This window comes from Myxine glutinosa, chromosome 1 (genome assembly GCF_964187855.1).
Source record: "Myxine glutinosa chromosome 1, kmMyxGlut1.1, whole genome shotgun sequence".
NCBI lineage: Eukaryota > Metazoa > Chordata > Myxini > Myxiniformes > Myxinidae > Myxine > Myxine glutinosa.
The window spans coordinates 448,143,942-448,168,373 of record NC_136261.1 but is presented as its reverse complement, the minus strand read 5'-3'; the positions used below and the strand labels follow the sequence as shown (position 1 = coordinate 448,168,373).

Here is a 24,432-nt window from a genome sequence, read left to right as displayed (position 1 = left end):
TCCTCTGTCCTTGAATTATTATTTTACAACATGAAGTGAATCCTTTCAAACAGCTTTGGGCACAACATTTGGTCCCCTGACAAAATTTCATTGTAGAACCAATCATTGGGTTTTAGTGCAGAAAGTGCATGTTTCCTCGTCAACCCCAACCCGGTAAGTCCATGAGCAGTGCATCGTGTTATTTCCTTCTATATATACACAGAATGCAAAACCAATACGTACCACAGGAAGGCTTTGCTACCGATGAAGACCTCGAATACTAGTACGATAAGCAGCAGCACAACCAGATCTAGCACGATGAGCCTGTGACACCACCATGAGCTGATGTACCAATATGAGCACTATCATCACTGTCAATGCTATCAACACTATCAGAACGATCAACACTATCAGAACGATCAACACTATCAGAGCTATCATCACTATCAGAACGATCAACACTATCAGAACTAGCAACACTATCAGAGCTATCAACACTATCAGAGCTATCAACACTATCAGAGCTATCAACACTATCAGAACGATCAACACTATCAGAGCTATCATCACTATCAGAACGATCAACACTATCAGAGCTATCATCACTATCAGAACGATCAACACTATCAGAACGATCAACACTATCAGAACTAGCAACACTATCAGAGCTATCATCACTATCAGAACGATCAACACTATCAGAACTAGCAACACTATCAGAACGATCAACACTATCAGAGCTATCATCACTATCAGAACGATCAACACTATCAGAACTAGCAACACTATCAGAGCTATCAACACTATCAGAGCTATCAACACTATCAGAGCTATCAACACTATCAGAGCTATCAACACTATCAGAGATATCAACACTATCAGAACGATCAACACTATCAGAACTAGCAACACTATCAGAGCTATCAACACTATCAGAGCTATCAACACTATCAGAGATATCAACACTATCAGAACGATCAACACTATCAGAACTAGCAACACTATCAGAGCTATCAACACTATCAGAGCTATCAACACTATCAGAGCTATCAACACTATCAGATATATCAACACTATCAGAGATATCAACACTATCAGATATATCAACACTATCAGAGATATCAACACTATCAGAGCTATCAACACTATCAGAGATATCAACACTATCAGAGCTATCAACACTATCAGAGATATCAACACTATCAGAACTAGCAACACTATCAGAGCTATCAACACTATCAGAGCTATCAACACTATCAGAGCTATCAACACTATCAGAGATATCAACACTATTAGAGATATCAACACTATCAGAGTTATCAACACTATCAGAACTAGCAACACTATCAGAGCTATCAACACTATCAGAGCTATCAACACTATCAGAGCTATCAACACTATCAGAGATATCAACACTATCAGAACTAGCAACACTATCAGAGCTATCAACACTATCAGAGCTATCAACACTATCAGATATATCAACACAATCAGAGCTATCAACACTATCAGAGCTATCAACACTATCAGAGCTATCAACACTATCAGAGCTATCAACACTATCAGAGCTATCAACACTATCAGAGCTATTAACACTATCAGAGCTATCAACACTATCAGAGCTATCAACACTATCAGAGCTATTAACACTATCAGAGCTATTAACACTATCAATCCGATCAGCACTATCAGCATTATGAGCAAGATGAGCAGCTGCTGCTGAAAGTTGTGGGATGAGTGTTGTAGTTACCCCACGCATGAGAGTGTTGTAGTTACCCCACGCATGCGAAGCGAAAAGTGCAGGTACCGTAAGCAAGACATTCAAGTCATCAATTATTTGTGATCGTTGTCGTTTGTGATTGTTATAGTTTGTGATCGTTATAGTTTGTGTCCGTGATCGTTTCAGTTTGTGATCCTTGTAGTTTGTGATCGTTATAGTTTGTGATCGTTGTAGTTTGTGATCCTTGTAGTTTGTGATCCTTGTAGTTTGTGATCGTTATAGTTTGTGATCCTTATAGTTTGTGATCGTTATAGTTTGTGATTGTTATAGTTTGTGATCGTTATAGTTTGTGTCCGTGATCGTTTCAGTTTGTGATCCTTGTAGTTTGTGATCGTTATAGTTTGTGATCGTTGTAGTTTGTGATCCTTGTAGTTTGTGATCGTTATAGTTTGTGATCGTTATAGTTAGGGTTGTTAGAGCTGTTGTTAGCTGCGATTTCTAAATCAACTCGTGCGTTATTCACAATGATCCTCTGTCCTTGAATTATTATTTTACAACATGAAGTGAATCCTTTCAAACAGCTTTGGGCACAACATTTGGTCCCCTGACAAAATTTCATTGTAGAACCAATCATTGGGTTTTAGTGCAGAAAGTGCATGTTTCCTCGTCAACCCCAACCCGGTAAGTCCATGAGCAGTGCATCGTGTTATTTCCTTCTATATATACACAGAATGCAAAACCAATACGTACCACAGGAAGGCTTTGCTACCGATGAAGACCTCGAATACTAGTATGATAAGCAGCAGCACAACCCGATCTAGCACGATGAGCCTGTGACACCACCATGAGCTGATGTACCAATATGAGCACTATCATCACTGTCAATGCTATCAACACTATCAGAACGATCAACACTATCAGAGCTATCATCACTATCAGAACGATCAACACTATCAGAACTAGCAACACTATCAGAGCTATCAACACTACCAGAGCTATCAACACTATCAGAGATATCAACACTATCAGAGCTATCAACACTATCAGATATATCAACACAATCAGAGCTATCAACACTATCAGAGCTATCAACACTATCAGAGCTATCAACACTATCAGAGCTATCAACACTATCAGAGCTATCAACACTATCAGAGCTATTAACACTATCAGAGCTATCAACACTATCAGAGCTATCAACACTATCAGAGCTATTAACACTATCAGAGCTATTAACGCGCACGTGCAGGGAGCCCAGGCAAGGAGATCATTGGAGTATGTGGCCCCGGGAGAGATCGTCCTGCGAAAGCGCTTATAACAGGGCGGCAGAGAGCAGGGGCAGAATGCAGACTACAGGTAGAGCGATGAGAGCTTCTTTTGTTCGGGGGCAAGACGAGTTCATGCTTCGACCTCGAGAGCTCACAGACAGAGAGAGAGAGAGTTTGGGGGCCCGGGGCAGGGTTTTATATCCCCCCCAGGGTCCCACCAGAATGTTCCAAGCACCTCCCCTGGCCGCCGTTGCTGGCCACTCCCCTTTAGCTCCCATTGGCTGCTTGCCGCTTACCGGCCACTCCCCTTTAGCTACTCCCTCGGGCCTCCCAGACTTGTTCCAGGCCCTAGCACGTGGCATTCCAGCCCAATGAGGCCTACACTTACTTACCTGTCTCAACGCATACTAACACCGGGAAGGAGACTATACATAACATTGAATAAGAAATAACTGAACGAAGCAAGGCTACATGTTGTGGTGCAACTAACTAAAAGGGGGGTTTGCCTTTATTCCAAAAACCGCAACAATATGATAAAGAGAGCGGTGTCGCGGTTCCCGCTGAATGTACACAATCGCCTTGCACCTGGCAGGACGCGGCCAGGGCGCGATCGCCATGCCGGGCTCATCCGGATGGGCCCAGACGCGCCTCTCCTGGGCATGCCCGGACTCGCTGTTCCCGGGCACGCCCGAACCTCCCGGGCACGCCCGGTCTCGTCTTTCCCGGGCAGGCCCGCTCTCGCCTTTCCAGGGCTCGCCCAGAGCGCCCGGGCACGCCCAGCCTCGACTTGCCAGGCCGCGGCCAGGACGCCCGGGCATGTCCAGACTCGCCTTTCCAGGGCTCGCCCAGAGCGCTCGGGCACGCCCAGCCTCGACTTGCCAGGCCGCGTCCAGGACGCCCGGGCATGTCCAGACTCGCCTTTCCAGGAATCGCCCTTGACACCCGGGCATGCCCGGTCTCGGTTTTCCCGGGCAAACGCCTCGGCATAAATGTGTATATATACACAAAGAATTAAGTTAAGCACCCCTACACAACGAATTAAGGTAAGCACCCCCTAATATATATTCTTTGTGTATATGTATACATTGGCATATATTCTAAGGTATGTGAGATCAAATAATGATTGGTATGACATTAGCAATTATCCATTGATGAAATTGAGTGATCAAAGTGAAAAAAAGTGATTGGTTGAGTCAGTGATCCGATCACGTGGGTCCTACACACGTTATTGATGCAAAGATCGCTAGAGGTCTTCTCAGAACAATGACTGTACGTTAGAAAACATAAACGTCATCCACACTGTCCGTGATGGACCTATAGCTCCATACTTAAATTGAGGTGAAAATATGCCTAAAATTCCCAAAAAATTTCACCTTAAATTATTCAGAATAAAATATTGAAAACGGCATGATTGTTATGTTTTTATGTGACCATAATATCACTTCTCCAGAAAATATAGCAATATCATGGGTATATTACACTGTTTTGACGACAACAAACTTGTAATGTGCGAGGTTGTACATAAACGGGGGGGGTGCTTAACTTAATTCTTTGTGTATATATTGCTGCCCGATAAACGGGCTTGTGAGAATACCTGAGCTGTTTTGTTTCAATAAAGCAACTCGGACGAATTCCGTCTTTGGTCGCGTCAATTCTTTCGACTCGCATTGGAGCGCAGCTCCTTCAATGGTGACCTACCGACATGGACACGGCAGTGACTCTTAAACTGCCTACCTTCTGGGAGGCTCACGCGGATGTTTGGTTCGCCCAGGCGGACTCCCAGTTCGCCCTGCGAGGCATCACCGCGGACGACACCCGCTTCCACCACGTCGTGGCAGCGCTCGGTTCCGCCACCGCGGCCCGCGCCCTGAGCCTCCTCGAGCACCCGCCGGCTGCTGACAAGTATGACGCGCTGAAGACGCTCCTCCTCGACGCTTTCGCCCTCTCACCGGCGGCACGCGCACGGCGCCTGCTCGACCTGCCCGAGCTCGGCGACACGCGCCCGTCCGAGCGCATGGACTATATGCTCTCGTTGCTCAGTGAGCACTCTCCGGATTTTCTGTTCCGTGAGCTGTTCCTTCGCCAGCTGCCTCACCCGGTACGCCTCACCCTGGCTGGCACGTCGATCACCGATCCCCGCTCCCTCGCCAGGGACGCCGATAAGATCTCGGCGGGCCAACACATTGGCGCGGCTACCTGGAGCCTGCGGCCGTCCGAGGCATCGCCCACGACGCCCGAGCGCCCTGCGCGATTGGAGGCTGAACTGCCGGTGCAACTGGCGGCCGCCACGCCGCGCCGACCGCTTCCGACACGACGGCTGGGGCCTCCACCTGACCAGGCGTGGTGTTATTACCACGCCAGGTTCGGACACAAGGCTCGGACGTGCCGACCCCCGTGCACTTTCGGCAAGTCGGGAAACGGCCGGGCCAGCGTTCATTCCCAGCCATGAGCGCCGGCCACTCGGGCAACTTGCTTTTTATTCGGGACAAATCGTCTGGGCGGCGTTTCCTTTGTGACACCGGTGCCCAACTGAGCGTCATACCCACCTCCGAGCAGGACAGGCGGGATGCCGTTTGCGGCCCCTCTTTGGTCGCTGCTAATGGCTCGGCCATACTCACTTTCGGCCCACGCGACATCACCCTCTGCTTCGGCAGCCAGCGCTTTCAGTGGACCTTTGTGACCGCCTGCGTCCCCATGGCTTTGTTTTTTCTTGTTCATTTTTCTTGTTCATCTTTCAATGATACTGTTATGATTGTGGAATTAAGGGAAGGATGCCTATAGCTTAGGAGGTGTATAATGGTGATAGGTGCTGTTTAAGTGTCCCACGGATTAAATGCCGGTTCAGTTGTAGAAAATATGAGCACCTGCACTGTCCTTCATGGCTAAGAGCGGAAGACGATGTCTCTTTTTTGGAAAGAGGCAATACATTAACCACTTTGCAACGTAAATGGTTGCTTTGGCGAACTCCTCATGGAAAGTAAATTCTTACTACTAGGGCATGCCCGTACTATATATATATCTAAAATTATATCCCCCCCCCTCTATTTACATGAAATGGTTTGGTCCATTCGCAAAGCCAAAGCGAACGGCTTGCGAGTACGGTGACAATCCCCCCCCCCCCCCCTCTATTTACATGAAATGGTTTGGTCCAAAGCGAACGGCTTGCGAGTACGGTGACAATCCCCCCCCCCCCTCTATTTACATGAAATGGTTTGGTCCAAAGCGAACGGCTTGCGAGTACGGTGACAATCCCCCCCCCCCCCCCCCTCTATTTACATGAAATGGTTTGGTTCAAAGCGAACGGCTTGTGGAGTTTGGTAAAGAAATCGCCATAGCTCGGTAACTACTTCTCCGATTAATTTCAAACCTTGAAAAGGCACATCCTCGGGTCCCCAGCAATATACCTGGCAAGTTTCAAGTATATCGGACCGGTAGTTGTCGAGAAACAGCGGTCACAGACAAACACACACACACACACACACACACACACACACACAGACACACACACACACAGAGATTACTGGAATTATAGATAGATGGACCACATAGAGTGCCCCATTTTCTTTCCGGTTAGTAGGGAAGTGATGAAGGAGGGATGGGTTCAGAGTTTTCTGTTCGAAGACGACGTGCCACTATTTTTCCTCTGTCTCCCATGAAGCAACTTGGCAAATGAGAGATCAGACGGGTGTTGTTGATGCTCTCAGATGTATCTGGACCCGGGGGAGCACTGAAGGATGAACTTGCTGCTCCCCTCCCTTTCATCCAAGAGGAGACCATGAAAATGCAAGCCAAGCAGGCCTGAACCAGAATCCTTTATTTTTGTCTTTTTCATGGCTTTTTGTCCCCCATCGCACCGCGGAACGAAAGGGGGACTATGGTTTTCCCCTCCGTCCGTGTGTCCGTCCGTGCAGGCGTGCGTGCGGGCGTACGTACATGCGTGCGTGCGTAAGCGAAGGACCAAATTCTAATTTGCTGTGTGGATGCAACCCACGTCAAAATCCAAGATCGCCGCCGCCATGTCTGTCTGACGCCATGTATGTCTGAACCTTGTGAGCGGAATATTTCAGGAGTCGCGGAAGGCGAGAGAACGAGGCCATTTCGTAGGGTTTGAAGCTCGTTTATTCGTAAAGAAATCTCCAGCACTCTGAAACGCGAACGGAAGTGATACAGCTTTTATAAAGCCACAACCCTCTTCGGAGGGCGTGGCTCCGACAACCGCGCGTGCGTCACGTCCAACAAACCAAAGGCCCCACAGGCCCGTGCACGTGGATTATGACCAAACATAAGGTAACCGTCACATGCGAATAAGTTAACCGTGACATGCGAATAAGTTAACCGCGACGTGCGAATAAGGTAACCGCTACATGCGCCCCCCCAGAATGCACTCCACGTGCATGTACGTAGTTCGCAGGCACGCTCGGCAGTGCCGAGAAGGCTCGAGCAGTGCTCGGCCTTGGTACGCGTGAAAAAACGCTGCCGTGGGGTTGAGCCGACCGTCGGGCTGGTCAGGTCCTCGGGGGAGGCTGCCGAGGTTCCTCGCGGGCCTCCCGAGGTTGCTGGTGAAATCGAACCGAGCCGCGGGTGGAACAGAACCGAGCCGTGGGTGGAACAGAGCCGGGCCGTGGGTGGAACAGAGCCGGGCAGCAGGTGGAACAGAGCCGGGCCGCGGGTGGAACAGAGCCGGGCCGCGGGTGGAACAGAGCCGGGCCGTGGGTGGAACAGAGCCGGGCCGTGGGTGGAACAGAGCCGGGCTGCGGGTGGAACAGAGCCGGGCCACGGGTGGAACAGAGCCGGGCCGCGGGTGGAACAGAGCCGGGCCGCGGGTGGAACAGAGCCGGGCCGCGGGTGGAACAGAGCCGGGCCGCGGGTGGAACAGAGCCGGGCCGCGGGTGGAACAGAGCCGGGCCGCGGGTGGAACAGAGCCGGGCCGCGGGTGGAACAGAGCCGGGCCGCGGGTGGAACAGAGCCGGGCCGCGGGTGGAACAGAGCCGGGCCGCGGGTGGAACAGAGCCGGGCCGCAGGTGGAACAGAGCCGGGCCGAGGGTAGGCTGCCAAGGTTCCTCGCAGGCCTCCCGAGGATGCAGAGTCGGAGAAGTAGTTGCGCGAGTTGCAGCTTTCTACACGCGAGCTGTAGCTGTAGTTGTAGAGCATTCGCGAGTTGTAGTTGTAGTGTGTAGTCACGCGAGGGTAACGAAGCAGCCGTGCCGCCAACGTCAGTGCGCGCGCAAGAGATGAGCAGCAGCGCGCGCGAAGGTAACGAAGCAGCCGTGCCGCCAACGTCAGTGCGCGCGCAAGAGATGAGCAGCAGTGCCACCTACATCTCGTAACTGCATTCCTTCGGAGGGTCCTGGAGCAGGCTCGCCCCTCTGGTCGTAGAGGAGGAGCCGAGCGCGGTGCGCGAACCACATGGCCGCTCGTCGTTTCCGAAACTCCGGCAGTTCGATCGAAACCGCGCCCGCATCCGTTCGGGAGAAGCCGGGGTCACCAGTTTAGGTGGCTTCCCTGGTCAGGGCGCGCTTGCCGTGTTCGTTTGCACCCCCCAAATCCGTTCGGGGGCAGCCGGGGTCACCAGTTTAGGAGTCGCGGAAGGCGAGAGAACGAGGCCATTTCGTAGGGCTCGAAGCTCGTTTATTCGTACAGAAATCTCCAGCACTCTGAAACGCGAACGGAAGTGATACAGCTTTTATAAAGCCACAACCCTCTTCGGAGGGCGTGGCTCCGACAACCGCGCGTGCGTCACGTCTAACAAACCAAAGGCCCCACAGGCCCGTGCACGTGGATTATGACCAAACATAAGGTAACCGTCACATGCGAATAAGTTAACCGCGACATGCGAATAAGTTAACCGCGACATGCGAATAAGGTAACTGCTACAATATCTTGAAAAATAAGCGAAGTACCAACTTCTAATCTGGTGTGTGGGTGTATCTAGGCACAAGGAAGAACGCTATTGAAAATTGGGTCGCCACGTCAAAATCCAAGATGGCCGCCGCCATGTATGTCTGAACCTTGTGAGATGAATATCTTGAAAAATAAGCGAAGTACCAACTTCTAATTTGGTGTGTGGGTTTATCTCGGCACAAGGAAGAACGCTATTGAAAATTGGGTCGCCACGTCAAAATCCAAGATGGCCGCCACCATATATATGTCTGAACCTTGTGAGCGAAATATCTCGAAAAATAAGCGAAGTACCAACTTCTAATCTGGTGTGTGGGTGTATCTCGGCAAAAGGAAGAACGCTATTGTAAATTGGGTCGCCACGTCAAAATCCAACATGGCCGCCACCATATATATGTCTGAACCATGTGAGCGAAATATCTTGAAAAATAAGCAAAGTACCAACTTCTAATCTGGTGTGCGGCTGTATCTAGGCATAAGGAAGAACGCTATTGAAAAGTGGGTTGCCACGTCAAAATCCAAGATGGCCGCCACCATATATATGTCTGAACCTTGTGAGCGAAATATCTTGCAAAATAAGTGAAGTACCAACTTCTAATCTGTTGTGTGGGTGTATCTACGCATAATGGAGAACGCTATTGAAAATTGGGTCGCCATGTCAAAATTCAAGATGGCCGCCTTGCTTCTTCCACTTTTGTCAACTCGCATCACTTCACCGACGGGGGACCTAGGCGTAATGTTTGTTTAATTAAATCTTGTACAAGGACGCAATTGTTACCACTAAACTCGTAACACAGAACAGATCTCTTGCACAGTAGGAAACTGGCACGACAGCATAAATGTAGCGTAAATGTTGGCCGAGACCATATTGTGTCTGCCCCTCTCCTTCCTCTCCCGCAAAATTGTGCAAGCTTCCAATACTGCTCGGATACCTGGCGGGGTTTAGTCAGGCGGGCTGGACAGGAGGCAGGGCCCCCTTCTCCTTTACAAGTTGGTTTTAACCAATATTCTGCAGTTTTATCTGCGACATGTTGCAGGTCTGCAAGAGCTTCGCGTTGCTGTTGTTCAGAATCTTGTTGGGGGAGGATTTTTGAAATGTGCACCCATTGGTCAGTCAACTATCAGACCACACCTGTCGCTTGACTCCACCCACTATAGCACAGAGAAGAAATCTTGGTTTTTGGTTTTCTGGTTGGCCTAACACAATAGGCCTGTAGGCCTCTGCTGATTATACACCGCCCGAGTTTGTTACGTCAGATTTCCATTGGCTTTGTTTGGTTAGAGTGTTATTCACGATGAGGGACCCCGAAAAATCCAATACACAACAACAACATGCATTTTAAGGCCATTTTCTCTGCTAGAGCGGGAGTTAGCCTTGCGGTCCCCATGACAATCTTCTCCATTTTGCACTATTTTATGCATTTCCCCTTGTTAACCCCCTTGCCTGCATTTCTTATTTCACCACCTTTAGCCAAGTCTTTCTCGGTCTTCCCCGTCCGAAAAATCCAATGATATGTCGAATGTGTAGCTTTAATTAAGAGTGGGCTATACGGGGGTCAAAAATACTTTTATTGTTATTCTTCTTAGGTGACAGTATTTTTGTATTCCATTTGACCTATCTCAACATGAAATGACAATTTTCGGTCTGGGGTCCAAGAAAAAGGTGTACAGGGCAAAAATCCAACATGGCCGCCGTTTTCCCTGAAAAATCACATTTTTAGCCATATGTTTGTCATTTCTGGGTCTTTTTACTTGGTTGTGGTGTCTAAGCCTATGTTTATGGGGTCAAGCAAGCTGTTTATGCATCTAGAAATAGTCACAAACCATCAGATGTTGAGTTAATACCTTTTTTGACCAAATTTACCTCTTTTTACCCCTTAATTAGCATATTTCACGAAACATATCTTCAATTTCAGGGGCATTGCTTAAAACGTAACACGGCTTTCTGCAAGAGAAGTCCCAGGTTCCTGAAACTGCCACAGGCACAATCTGCTGCTCAATAGTGGCCTGGATGTCATCTGTGCCAGGTGGTCGCTGCCAAATTGCATCTCCAGTACCAACGCGCACCAGGTGATCCACTCGGAAGGTTCCATCCCCATTATCATCCAGGTAAAAGCCAATGTACCATCTCCTGTTCCCACTCTCATCCCAAATGACAGCCAAGGATTGATTTGGCTGGAACATGGGTTCTTCCTGTCCTTCTGCCTCTTCAACACTGGTATTGGTCAGTGTTTCCATGATTTCGTCCTTGCATGGGAACACAACAGCCTCCCTGGCTTGATGGTCGTCCCCCAGGATGACAGTCAGGTTCTCAATTAGGTTGTTCTCAGTCAACTTGTTGACCTTGTAGAGGTCATTGCGGGCATCTGAATCCCGTGGATGTGTGACTCGCTGGTATTGTACTTCTTGCCTCAAGTATGTTTTAAGTTCAGGTGGTTTCTTACTGACAAGCATCTTCAGTTCATTGACAGATGTAACAGGCCCTCCGTGTTCTTTACATTTCACAAGAAGTTGGTCAACAAAATCATTGTCCCTCACTTTCTTTTGCAGGTTCTGTCTCAACCTTTGTTTCTTCTTCTGTTTCTGTTTGTTACTCCATGTCACTTCCATTGCATCTAGGTGTTTGAGGACAGCAGTGGTTGACCGCTCAACTTCATTGACATGTCTATCTGTTAGCATAAGGTCATCTTTGATCCTCTTTGCCTTGAACATCCTGTGAGTGTTGGGCTGACTGGGAAGCAAGATAACCAAACTTGGCCAAGTACCTCTCCGCATTCAGGTTGTTTGTCGGCAGGTTTTTTCGTTGGTCTGCATTCAGTGTATGGAGAGGAGTTGCTCGTACAGCATCAGGATCAACGTCCCAATACTCACGCTTACACTGCAATTCTACTCCTTTCGTGGCCTGGACACACATCTCTCCAAGAAGAAGGTGATCAAGATCACTTTGTGGAGCATTGTCCTCCATTTTCACATGTGTCCACTCTACAAGATAGTCACTAAGGGTGTCTGTCTTTTTGTCAGCAAGGTCACTGCAGAGCTTGGGAAGGATGTCAACCAGCAAATCCTGGCTTGCTCTCTCGACGCAGCTGAGGTAGGGCATTGTCACCCTGTACGTAAAATTAGCAAGTGCTTTGAATCCTGCTATTATGAAATCATTCTCAAGGTAAATCTTGCACGCTCGAACAAGAAGATTATTTAGCGGTGTCTCAGCGAGTAGCTGTTTGATGTAGGCTGTAGGGAATGCAATCATAGACCGCACCTGCCTGGTATCCAAGTCTAGTAAAACGTTTCTCTTTGTAGAGGCTAAACGACTTGTGTACCCCAGCCTCCTCTAGAATCAAGTCAAATTGTTCTGCTAGCGATGTTGTCTTCCCATCTCCCCCATGTGCTACAAGCTTTAGAAGCGCTGTCAGAGCAGTTTCAACAACAGATTTATTTTGCCGAAGATATGACTTCAACGCTGGCTCTCTCTTCACAATGAGTTCGTGAAGACTAATCTTGGTCTCAACAGCAGCCATGGTCGTCAGGTTGTCTGCATCAAACCGTTCACATGTATGGGACTTACAAAGCAAATGGTATGGCACATGCTTTGATCCAAGTTGTTCTGCAACACCCATCTCTATCTTGAGATTTTTGCTCACAGCATCTGTCATCAGAGCATCAATCTGCTCCCATAGACATACATCAGTCCAGCTGGGGTCATTTGCAGCTACCTGTAGTCTCTTCAGCATCTCAACAATAAGTGCCACTATCTGGTCCCTATCTTCAAAGGCAAAGAAGAGAGGACGTAGAGAGATCATCTTACATTCAGTGCGATCATCATCACAGAAATTCAAGATAAGACATGGCCAATCACCATCTATTCTACTTCTGTGTGTAGTGTCAAAGTGTGGAGTCACTTTTGTTGAGAGCTGCTTGTTCACAAAGGCCTTTCCAGCTGTTACTTCCTGACAGAGTGCCTTTTTGTGCTTGAAGTTGTTAATAGATTTAGCTGAAGGCAAGACTCTTTCATACAGCTTGTAGTCTGCCGATGATCGTGGTTTCTTTGAGCAGGGTGGTTCATCTGAAGGCGCTGCGGATGACAGTTGTAGGTCATACGGGTGTCCATACAACTTCTCACAAACCACCTGTGTTGCAATACGAGCTTTCTCAACAGAAACTGCTGCCCTGTAGCTTACTGTAGCGATAGTGTCTCTTATCTCATGAGTAGTGTTTCTCACTTTTCTGATGGTTGGGGTCATGTTGATATTAGCCTGGCATTCTTGGTTAATGGTGACTGGGGCATCAATTGGCCTACTTCTCTTAGAAACTGGGGTAAGCTCCAAATCTGCATTTATGAACTCCAACTCTTCTTGTTGCTGCTCTTCCTGTCTTCTTTCTTCATCTTTGGCTGCTGCCTTTTCTTCTTCATAAACCTGATCTACCTCCTGGCTCAGGAGATGGTTTCTGTCACCACACTGATCTTGATAGAAGATTGCTTCATCACCTGTTAGTTGATCCATGTTCTTTCCGATGTCAAACAGCGAGGAGTTCTTGATGTGTTTCCGACGTGGCCCTCTCTTTGGCTGTGGAACATCCATATCCATCCAAAGTTTATTCCGAACACGCCAAGATGACTTATTGTGGGAGCATCTGACTCGGTTTTCATAGTCCTGCATGATATGCTGCAGCTTTCGACGAATTACTTTTAGAGTTATGACAAACTCTTCATCAAAACTGCGGACCCACATGTCTCGAACTGCAATTGCATAAGCGGTGAAATCCGCTTGCTCTTTTGGCAGACCTAAAAAGTAATAAACAAAATGAATGAATTAGAACATACATGTAGAACTGGAACATTGGTATGAATGGTTCAATATGAGTATGAATGGTATTACAATATGAGTGAATGAGAAAGTTTAATGAAAAAATGTAATATTTATTTCCTAATGTTCTTAGAATAGTGAAAGATGGTTTGAGCAGCCTCATAGATTGTTGGTAGCTTATCGCCGATCCACAAATTACTGGTATCCATTCTGTTGAACAAAACCTGAAATAAAAATAGACAATATAACTTATGTCTTAATAAAAATATGATTACTCAACATCGAAAACATCAAAAATATGTCTTAACTCAAAACATACAGCAAAAATATGTCTTAACTCAACATCTGAAGGCTTGACACTACTTCTAATTGCATAAATAGATTGCCTGACCCCATAAACATAGGGTTAGACACCACAACCAAGTAAAAAGACCCAGAAATGACAAAGTTATGGCTAGAGATGTGATTTTTCAGGGAAAACGGCAGCCATGTTGGATTTTTGCCCTGTACACCTTTTTCTTGGACCCCAGGCCGAAAATTTTGTCATTTCATGTTGAGATATGTCAAATGGAATACAAAAATACTGTCACCTAAGCAAAACAAAAAATGACCCATTTATAGCCCACTCCTACTTTAATCAAGCCCGACAGAACGCACGGTATGTCAGAACGCACGGTATGTCAGAACGCACAGTATGTCAGAACGCACGGTATGTCAGAACGCACGGTATGTCAGAACGCACGGTATGTCAGAACGCACGGTATGTCAGAACGCACGGTATGTCAGAACGCACGGTATGTCAGAACGCACGGTATGTCAGAACGCACGGTATGTCAGAACGCACGGTATGTCAGAACGCACGGTATGTCAGAACGCACGGTATGTCAGAACGCACGGTATGTCAGAACGCACGGTATGTCAGAACGCACGGTATGTCAGAACGCACGGTATGTCAGAACGCAAGGTATGTCAGAACGCACGGTATGTCAGAACGCACGGTATGTCAGAACGCACGGTATGTCAGAACGCACGGTATGTCAGAACGCACGGTATGTCAGAACGCACGGTATGTCAGAACGCACGGTATGTCAGAACGCACGGTATGTCAGAACGCAAGGTATGTCAGAACGCACGGTATGTCAGAACGCACGGTATGTCAGAACGCACGGTATGTCAGAACGCACGGTATGTCAGAACGCACGGTATGTCAGAACGCACGGTATGTCAGAACGCAAGGTATGTCAGAACGCACGGTATGTCAGAACGCACGGTATGTCAGAACGCACGGTATGTCAGAACGCACGGTATGTCAGAACGCACGGTATGTCAGAACGCACGGTATGTCAGAACGCACAGTAATCAAGTGTCATGTTATGCAAATTACGAAAAAAAAATCATAGTGTTACGTAATTTTTGAATGGCCTCGTGTTGGGGTTAAGCAATCTGTGACCGTTTGACAAATCAGCTCGTTCTCTGATAAAACCGTAGCGCGGGCTGACATGGATAAGAGGTGTCGAGTTAATTTTTAATTGCGCTTTAAATATGCTTCCCAATGGTGCTGTTCATTTTTAGCTCACCTGGAACGAAGTTCAGGGGAGCTTATGCGATGGTGCGTTGTCCGTCCGTCCGTCTGTCCGTAAATACTTGAAACCTCTTCTCCAAAACCGCTGATGGGATTACGACCAAATTTGGCACAAATGATATTTGTTGTGTTTACAACTAAAGTTTGACTAAAGTCTAAAGTTTGACTAAAGTTTGTTTATGGCATTAAAAAAAATCGGGGTCTAAGTGGGTTTACCAGGGTCAAAGTGGATCCCGGTTTCACAACCCCCCCCCCCCGAACCCGCCCTCAACCCCCCCACCCCCACCCCCTACCCCATTCCCCCAAAAAATCGGAATTTGCTTTTTCCTCTTAAACTACACACAATATTTCGATGAATCTTGATCACAACCTTCATCACCTGTGATGTACTTAAGTTTGTTCATGCCGCTAAGAAAATCAAAGTCTGAGGGGGTCCAGTTTTGTCCCTCCCCCCCCTCCCCCCCCCTCCCCCCCCCCCCCAAAATAGGTATTTGCTTTATTTTCTGGAACTACACACACAGTTTTGATGAAACTTCACCACGACCTTCACCACCCATGCTGTACCAAAGTTTGTTTACGGCATTAAGAAAATCTGCCCCTTTGAGGGTCTATGGGGGGTTGCCCCCCAAAATAGGTATTTGCTTTTTCTTCTCAAAACAACACACATGATTTCGGTGAAACTTGAACACAACTTTCACCACCCATGATGTACCAAAGTATGTATTCACAGCATTAAAAAAAAAATCTGCCCCTTTAGGGGTCTACAGTGGAGGGTTGCCCCCCAAAATAGGTATTTGCTTGCTTCTCAGAAACTACACACGCAATTTCGATGAAACTTCACCACAACCTTCGTCACCCATGATGTACCAATGTTTGTTCAAGGCATTAGAAAAATTGGGATCTTAGGAGGTATATGGGGTTGGGGGAGGGGGTTGCCCCCAAAATAGGTATTATTTTGTTTGTTTGTTTAAAGTCGTATGATTATGTTAGTCTGATTCTACACGCTGCCCTGTCTTCTCGCAACCATTGAAATTAGTTTAAAATACCTTCAATCGGTGCAGTATACTGTTTATTCTACCAGGTGAGTGCCAGGGGTATTGCCCCTATGTTTTAAGAGTACTTTAAATGTGCGTTTCCCAATCGGCCCGTTACCACATTGTGTCGCAGGTTGTGACCACAGTGTGGTCATTCTTTTTAAATAGATTTGTGCTTCTTCATTGCTTGACGCTCAGTATTTAAAATGATAGAACATGGACAAAAAAAACATACATTGCTAATAATACCATCAGCTTTGATGGAACTAATGGATGGCCTTCTCCTGCATTGAAGTTCCTTGTAAGGGTTTGCATGTGTTGGTGTGGAGTTTTCCATTGGCTCTCACCAGGGTTTGCATGTGTTGGTGCGGAGTTTTCCATTGGCTCTCATCAGGGTTTGCATGTGTTGGTGCAGAGTTTTCCATTGGCTCTCATCAGGGTTTGTATGTGTTGGTGCAGAGTTTTCCATTGGCTCTCATCAGGGTTTGCATGTGTTGGTGCAGAGTTTTCCATTGGCTCTCACCAGGGTTTGCATGTGTTGGTGCAGAGTTTTCCATTGGCTCTCATCAGGGTTTGCATGTGTTGGTGCAGAGTTTTCCATTGGTTCTCATCAGGGTTTGCATGTGTTGGTGCAGAGTTTTCCATTGGCTCTCATCAGGGTTTGCATGTGTTGGTGCAGAGTTTTCCATTGGCTCTCACCAGGGTTTGCATGTGTTGGTGCGGAGTTTTCCATTGGCTCTCATCAGGGTTTGCATGTGTTGGTGCAGAGTTTTCCATTGGCTCTCACCAGGGTTTGCATGTGTTGGTGCGGAGTTTTCCATTGGCTCTCACCAGGGTTTGTATGTGTTGGTGCAGAGTTTTCCATTGTCTCTCATCAGGGTTTGCATGTGTTGGTGCGGAGTTTTCCATTGGCTCTCACCAGGGTTTGTATGTGTTGGTGCGGAGTTTTCCATTGGCTCTCACCAGGGTTTGTATGTGTTGGTGCAGAGTTTTCCATTGGCTCTCACCAGTGTTTGTATGTGTTGGTGCGGAGTTTTCCATTGGCTCTCATCAGGGTTTGCATGTGTTGGTGCGGAGTTTTCCATTGGCTCTCACCAGGGTTTGTATGTGTTGCGGAGGATGTTTCTGTCGTCTTTACTTTGTTGTCAGTTCTCGGAATTGTATTTCTGTTCTGGAAGACCGTTCTAACACAACGACCTTGTTTTTGTTCCCTCAGGGGCCGTTAAAAGGACGTGTTGTGCCAGGAGTGGTCTATGAAGATTTTTCTAAACTTGTTTGAATTCGTAATGTAAATAAACCCACTGATATGTAAATATGTCATTTTTACAAGTACCATGTGTGTGTTCTGAGATGTGTAAAAATGCTGCTTTTTAGCTGCGATTTCTAAATAAACTCGTGCGTTATTCACAATGATCCTCTGTCCTTGAATTATTATTTTACAACATGAAGTGAATCCTTTCAAACAGCTTTGGGCACAACATTTGGTCCCCTGACAAAATTTCATTGTAGAACCAATCATTGGGTTTTAGTGCAGAAAGTGCATGTTTCCTCGTCAACCCCAACCCGGTAAGTCCATGAGCAGTGCATCGTGTTATTTCCTTCTATATATACACAGAATGCAAAACCAATACGTACCACAGGAAGGCTTTGCTACCGATGAAGACCTCGAATACTAGTATGATAAGCAGCAGCACAACCAGATCTAGCACGATGAGCCTGTGACACCACCATGAGCTGATGTACCAATATGAGCACTATCATCACTGTCAATGCTATCAACACTATCAGAACGAGCAACACTATCAGAACTAGCAACACTATCAGAGCTATCAACACTATCAGATATATCAACACTATCAGAGATATCAACACTATCAGAGATATCATCACTATCAGAACGATCAACACTATCAGAGCTATCATCACTATCAGAACGATCAACACTATCAGAGCTATCATCACTATCAGAACGATCAACACTATCAGAACGATCAACACTATCAGAGCTATCAACACTATCAGAGCTATCAACACTATCAGAGATATCATCACTGTCAATGCTATCAACACTATCAGAACGATCAACACTATCAGAGCTATCATCACTATCAGAACGATCAACACTATCAGAACTAGCAACACTATCAGAGCTATCAACACTATCAGAGCTATCAACACTATCAGAGATATCATCACTATCAGAGATATCATCACTATCAGAACGATCAACACTATCAGAGCTATCATCACTATCAGAACGATCAACACTATCAGAACTAGCAACACTATCAGAGCTATCAACACTATCAGAGCTATCAACACGATCAGAGCTATCAACACTATCAGAACGATCAACACTATCAGAGCTATCATCACTATCAGAACGATCAACACTATCAGAGCTATCATCACTATCAGAACGATCAACACTATCAGAACGATCAACACTATCAGAGCTATCAACACTATCAGAACGATCAACACTATCAGAGCTATCATCACTATCAGAACGATCAACACTATCAGAACTAGCAACACTATCAGAGCTATCAACACTATCAGAGCTATCAACACTATCAGAGCTATCAACACTATCAGAGCTATCAACACTATCAGAGATATCAACACTATCAGAACGATCAACACTATCAGAACTAGCAACACTATCAGAGCTATCAACACTATCAGAGCTATCAACACTATCAGAGCTATCAACACTATCAGAGATATCAACACTATCAGAGCTATCAACACTATCCGAGCTATCAACACTATCAGAGCTATCAACACTATCAGAGATATCAACACTATCAGAGCTATCAACACTATCAGAACGATCAACACTATCAGAGCTATCATCACTATCAGAACGATCAACACTATCAGAACTAGCAACACTATCAGAGCTATCAACACTATCAGAGCTATCAACACTATCAGAGCTATCAACACTATCAGAGATATCAACACTATTAGAGATATCAACACTATCAGAGCTATCAACACTATCAGAACTAGCAACACTATCAGAGCTATCAACACTATCAGAGCTATCAACACTATCAGAGCTATCAACACTATCAGAGATATCAACACTATCAGAGCTATCAACACTATCAGAGCTATCAACACTATCAGAGCTATCAACACTATCAGAGCTATCAACACTATCAGAGCTATCAACACTATCAGAGCTATCATCACGATCAGAACGATCAACACTATCAGAACTAGCAACACTATCAGAGCTATCAACACTATCAGAGCTATCAACACTATCAGAGCTATCAACACTATCAGAGATATCAACACTATTAGAGATATCAACACTATCAGAGCTATCAACACTATCAGAACTAGCAACACTATCAGAGCTATCAACACTATCAGAGCTATCAACACTATCAGAGCTATCAACACTATCAGAGATATCAACACTATCAGAGCTATCAACACTATCAGAGCTATCAACACTATCAGAGCTATCAACACTATCAGAGCTATCAACACTATCAGAGCTATCAACACTATCAGAGCTATCAACACTATCAGAGCTATCATCACGATCAGAACGATCAACACTATCAGAACTAGCAACACTATCAGAGCTATCAACACTATCAGATATATCAACACTATCAGAACTAGCAACACTATCAGAGATATCAACACTATCAGATATATCAACACTATCAGAGATATCAACACTATCAGATATATCAACACTATCAGAGATATCAACACTATCAGAGCTATCAACACTATCAGAGATATCAACACTATCAGAACTAGCAACACTATCAGAGCTATCAACACTATCAGAGCTATCAACACTATCAGAGATATCAACACTATTAGAGATATCAACACTATCAGAGCTATCAACACTATCAGAACTAGCAACACTATCAGAGCTATCAACACTATAAGAGCTATCAACACTATCAGAGATATCAACACTATCAGAACTAGCAACACTATCAGAGCTATCAACACTATCAGAGCTATCAACACTATCAGATATATCAACACAATCAGAGCTATCAACACTATCAGAGCTATCAACACTATCAGAGCTATCAACACTATCAGAGCTATCAACACTATCAGAGCTATCAACACTATCAGAGCTATCAACACTATCAGAGCTATCAACACTATCAGAGCTATTAACACTATCAGAGCTATCAACACTATCAGAGCTATTAACACTATCAGAGCTATTAACACTATCAGAGCTATTAACACTATCAATCCGATCAGCACTATCAGCATTATGAGCAAGATGAGCAGCTGCTGCTGAAAGTTGTGGGATGAGTGTTGTAGTTACCCCACGCATGAGAGTGTTGTAGTTACCCCACGCATGAGAGTGTTGTAGTTACCCCACGCATGAGAGTGTTGTAGTTACCCCACGCATGAGAGTGTTGTAGTTACCCCACGCATGAGAGTGTTGTAGTTACCCCACGCATGAGAGTGTTGTAGTTACCCCACGCATGCGAAGCGAAAAGTGCAGGTACCGTAAGCAAGACATTCAAGTCATCAATTATTTGTGATCGTTGTCGTTTGTGATTGTTATAGTTTGTGATCGTTATAGTTTGTGTCCGTGATCGTTTCAGTTTGTGATCCTTGTAGTTTGTGATCGTTATAGTTTGTGATCGTTGTAGTTTGTGATCGTTGTAGTTTGTGATCCTTGTAGTTTGTGATCGTTATAGTTTGTGATCCTTATAGTTTGTGATCGTTATAGTTTGTGATTGTTATAGTTTGTGATCGTTATAGTTTGTGTCCGTGATCGTTTCAGTTTGTGATCCTTGTAGTTTGTGATCGTTATAGTTTGTGATCGTTATAGTTTGTGATCGTTATAGTTTGTGATCGTTATAGTTTGTGATCGTTGTAGTTTGTGATCGTTGTAGTTTGTGATCGTTGTAGTTTGTGATCGTTATAGTTTGTGATCGTTATAGTTTGTGATCGTTGTAGTTTGTGATCCTTGTAGTTTGTGATCGTTATAGTTTGTGATCGTTGTAGTTTGTGATCCTTGTAGTTTGTGATCGTTATAGTTTGTGATCGTTATAGTTTGTGATCGTTATAGTTTGTGTCCGTGATCGTTTCAGTTTGTGATCCTTGTAGTTTGTGATCGTTATAGTTTGTGATCGTTGTAGTTTGTGATCCTTGTAGTTTGTGATCGTTATAGTTTGTGATCGTTATAGTTTGTGATCGTTATAGTTTGTGATCGAGTAACAACGTGATTAAATCGAACTGCATTTGAATATGGCTGTCAGTATCAATTCAGCATGACCGCACATGCGCACAGAGCGGTGAGATAATATTTTACTCCGCCTGTCTGGCAGTCAACCAAAATGGAAAATCATTCCAAACAGGAAACTTAGTTTTTTAAGGACGTGATAAAGGACATAAATAACAGGTACGAATAACTAATGGACCGTGTGAGATGGGGTGGTGTAATCGACGCTACGAAAATGGCGGTAAAACACGGAAGTTTTTTTATTTGTAGGTGGGGGCGGAGTGACGTCACTTCCGATTAGTAACGGCGTCACGTGCCCGAGAGCGATGAAAACAATCACGCCGCGCGCTTGCAGTGTGTGTGCTTTGTGTTTTCAGACTTGCGTAGGAAAGTGCTAGATTTTGTGTTGTTGCAACGGTTTAACTTACGAATTTCGTCACATACTACTGGCCACTTATATCAACATGTCTTACAACTATTTTGACAATATTCCAAGCGAAGCTAAAGAGAGATACGAGACCAAATGATCGGCAATTGGCCTTGCAATTTGTCCGTACCGGTTACCGGCAAGTGCGTGGATCAACGTCCCGACGGCCTGGCCGGATGTTCAGTTCGCGGATGTGTACATGTACCTCACGAGCACACCAGGTATGAAAGTACATCTGGGTACTTTCACCCTCTGACACCTGACAACCGAACGGCCGATGAAAGCAAACACGCGTAGCAATGCGTGCGTACATGTTTATACATGCGCGATACACACAACAGTTACTTACTTATATTTTCAGTAGCTGTGATGTAATGAAAATACTAACTGAAGTTAAAAGTAATCTATATATATAAAACACAGTTTGTGTGTGTGTGTGTGTGTGTGTGTAATGTTACCGATAGACTCCTAAACGGAGAGGCTCACGAACTTGATATTTGGCACAAACATGGCCATTGAGCCTGGTACGAACATGGTCGACCTAAAAATTTATTTCATAATATTTTTAAACCATATTTTTACCTCAGCGCATTTCAGCGAGGAATATTATGACCGGAATGGCAGAGCAGCGCGCTGATTCGCTCAGAGCGATCACGTGATGTTCCAACTTTGCCGCCATAATCTTACAGTTATGCGTTCGCACGTAATTCAGTTTTTTCACATTTCACCGAGGAACATTGCCATTCACACCACATAGGTTTTTTTTTCTTTCATCTTTAGATCCATATTTTTAGCCATAATGTAGCGAACGTAGCGTAGCTAACGTAGCGTTAGCATAACGTAGCGATCCTCGCTCAGGATCTTCGTCAGGTTCGCGAGCGAGTTAGCCAAAACGTAAAAGTGAAAATATATCGAATTTTTTATTCATATTTACCTCAGCGCATTTCAGCGAGGAACATTATACACGGAATCTCAGCTGGTCGCAGAGCAGCGCGCTGATTCGCTCAGAGCGATCACATGATGTTCCAACTTTGCCGCCATAATCTCACAGTTATGCATTCGCACGTAATTCAGTTTTTTCACATTCCAGCGAGGAACATTGCCATTCACACCACATAGGTTTTTTTTCACTTTCATCTGATATTTGTGATTTATTTCAAACAAACTGTATTTCCCATCTACACGGCCATGTATTCCTATTAATGTTATGTAAAATACATAAATTGTGTGGATTACATCATTTGTAGATGTGATCAATTGCCAGTAACCATCTATATCCCTCCCCTCCCCTTCCCTCCTCCCCCTCCATCCCCTCCCCCTCCCCTCCCCCTACCCTTCCCCCTCCCTTCCCCCTCCACCCTACCCTCTCCCCTTCACCCCTCCCCCTCCCCTCCCCTCCCTTCCCCCTCCCTTTCCCCCATGCCCCTCCCTTTCCCCCCTACCCCTTCCTTTCCGCCCTACCCCTTCCCCATCCCCCTCCCCCTCCACCCACCCCTCCCCCTCCCCCCTCCCTTTCCCCCATGCCCCTCCCTTTCCCCCCTACCCCTTCCTTTCCACCCTACCCCTTCCGCATCCCCTCCCCCCTCCCCTCCCCTCCCCCTCCCTTTCCCCCATGCTCCTCCCTTTCCCCCCTACCCCTTCCTTTCTGCCCTACCCATTCCCCAACCCCTCCCCCTCCCCCCTCCCCCTTCCCCACCCCTCCTCCTCCCTTTCCCCCATGCCCCTCCCTTTCCCCCCTACCCCTTCCTTTCCACCCTACCCCTTCCCCATCCCCTCCCTCCTCCCCTCCCCCCCCCCTCCCTTTCACCCATGCTCCTCCCTTTCCCCCCTACCCCTTCCTTTCTGCCCTACCCCTTGCCAGAAGGGTGGGAAAGACGGTATACGCAAATCGACTCCCCAAAGTATTCACACCCTGAAGGAAGCTCAAGCAACAAGATTTAGATACAACTGTGACAAGTATCTGGACACAATAGATCGTTTGCAAGGTGATGCAGTGGACCTCGGTGATTGGAGTAAAACATTACTGTGGCACAAGAACTGCTTTTCGTCATTCACAAGTTCATCACACCTTGATCGGCTGAGAAGGAGATTCGAGTCCTCCATGTCCAGTTCCGACAAGCCTATTGGGAATTCCTCAAATGTGTGTGATGGGAAACTCTGTGAACAACAAAAATCGCCTTCCCGGCGAAGTTCTACATCGGCTGTGCAGTGCGACAGGTGTATATACTGTCAATGTCAATCTAAAGCAAAGATTCATCAAATATTGACTTTGGAAACATCTGATAGGATCCCGAATGGTGCTATAGTGGGGCGGCTTAGGCCAAATATTCAAAAGAATTGTGCATTTTGTGAAACAAGCACCAAATTTGGCACAAATGTACATTAATATGTTGCGAACATTTTCAGATATTGGGCCACTTGAAATTCCGTAATTTTTTTTTTCAAATTTTTTCAAATTTCGTAATTTCAAATTTTTCGGG

The 24,432-nt window shown here is 45.9% G+C and overlaps 1 protein-coding gene and 1 long non-coding RNA gene across 2 annotated transcripts; one reads left to right on the top strand and one right to left on the bottom strand.

The window, feature by feature from the left end:
- The first annotated feature begins 11,421 nt into the window (after positions 1 to 11,421).
- Positions 11,422 to 17,699, top strand: LOC137419608 (uncharacterized). Its single transcript, XR_013622136.1, has 2 exons — positions 11,422 to 11,956; positions 17,503 to 17,699. It is a non-coding gene; the product is annotated as an uncharacterized LOC137419608 (long non-coding RNA).
- A 289-nt stretch (positions 17,700 to 17,988) lies between these two features.
- LOC137420604 (uncharacterized) lies at positions 17,989 to 20,625 on the bottom strand. Its single transcript, XM_068105810.2, has one exon. It carries the CDS (start codon positions 20,623 to 20,625, stop codon positions 17,989 to 17,991), a length of 2,637 nt encoding a protein of 878 aa, XP_067961911.2.
- Between the last annotated feature and the right edge of the window lie 3,807 nt (positions 20,626 to 24,432).

Excerpts from the sequence above, each read along its gene's own strand:
- LOC137420604 (XM_068105810.2), bottom strand. The coding sequence starts at position 20,625 with ATGCGTGGGGTAACTACAACACTCATCCCACAACTTTCAGCAGCAGCT.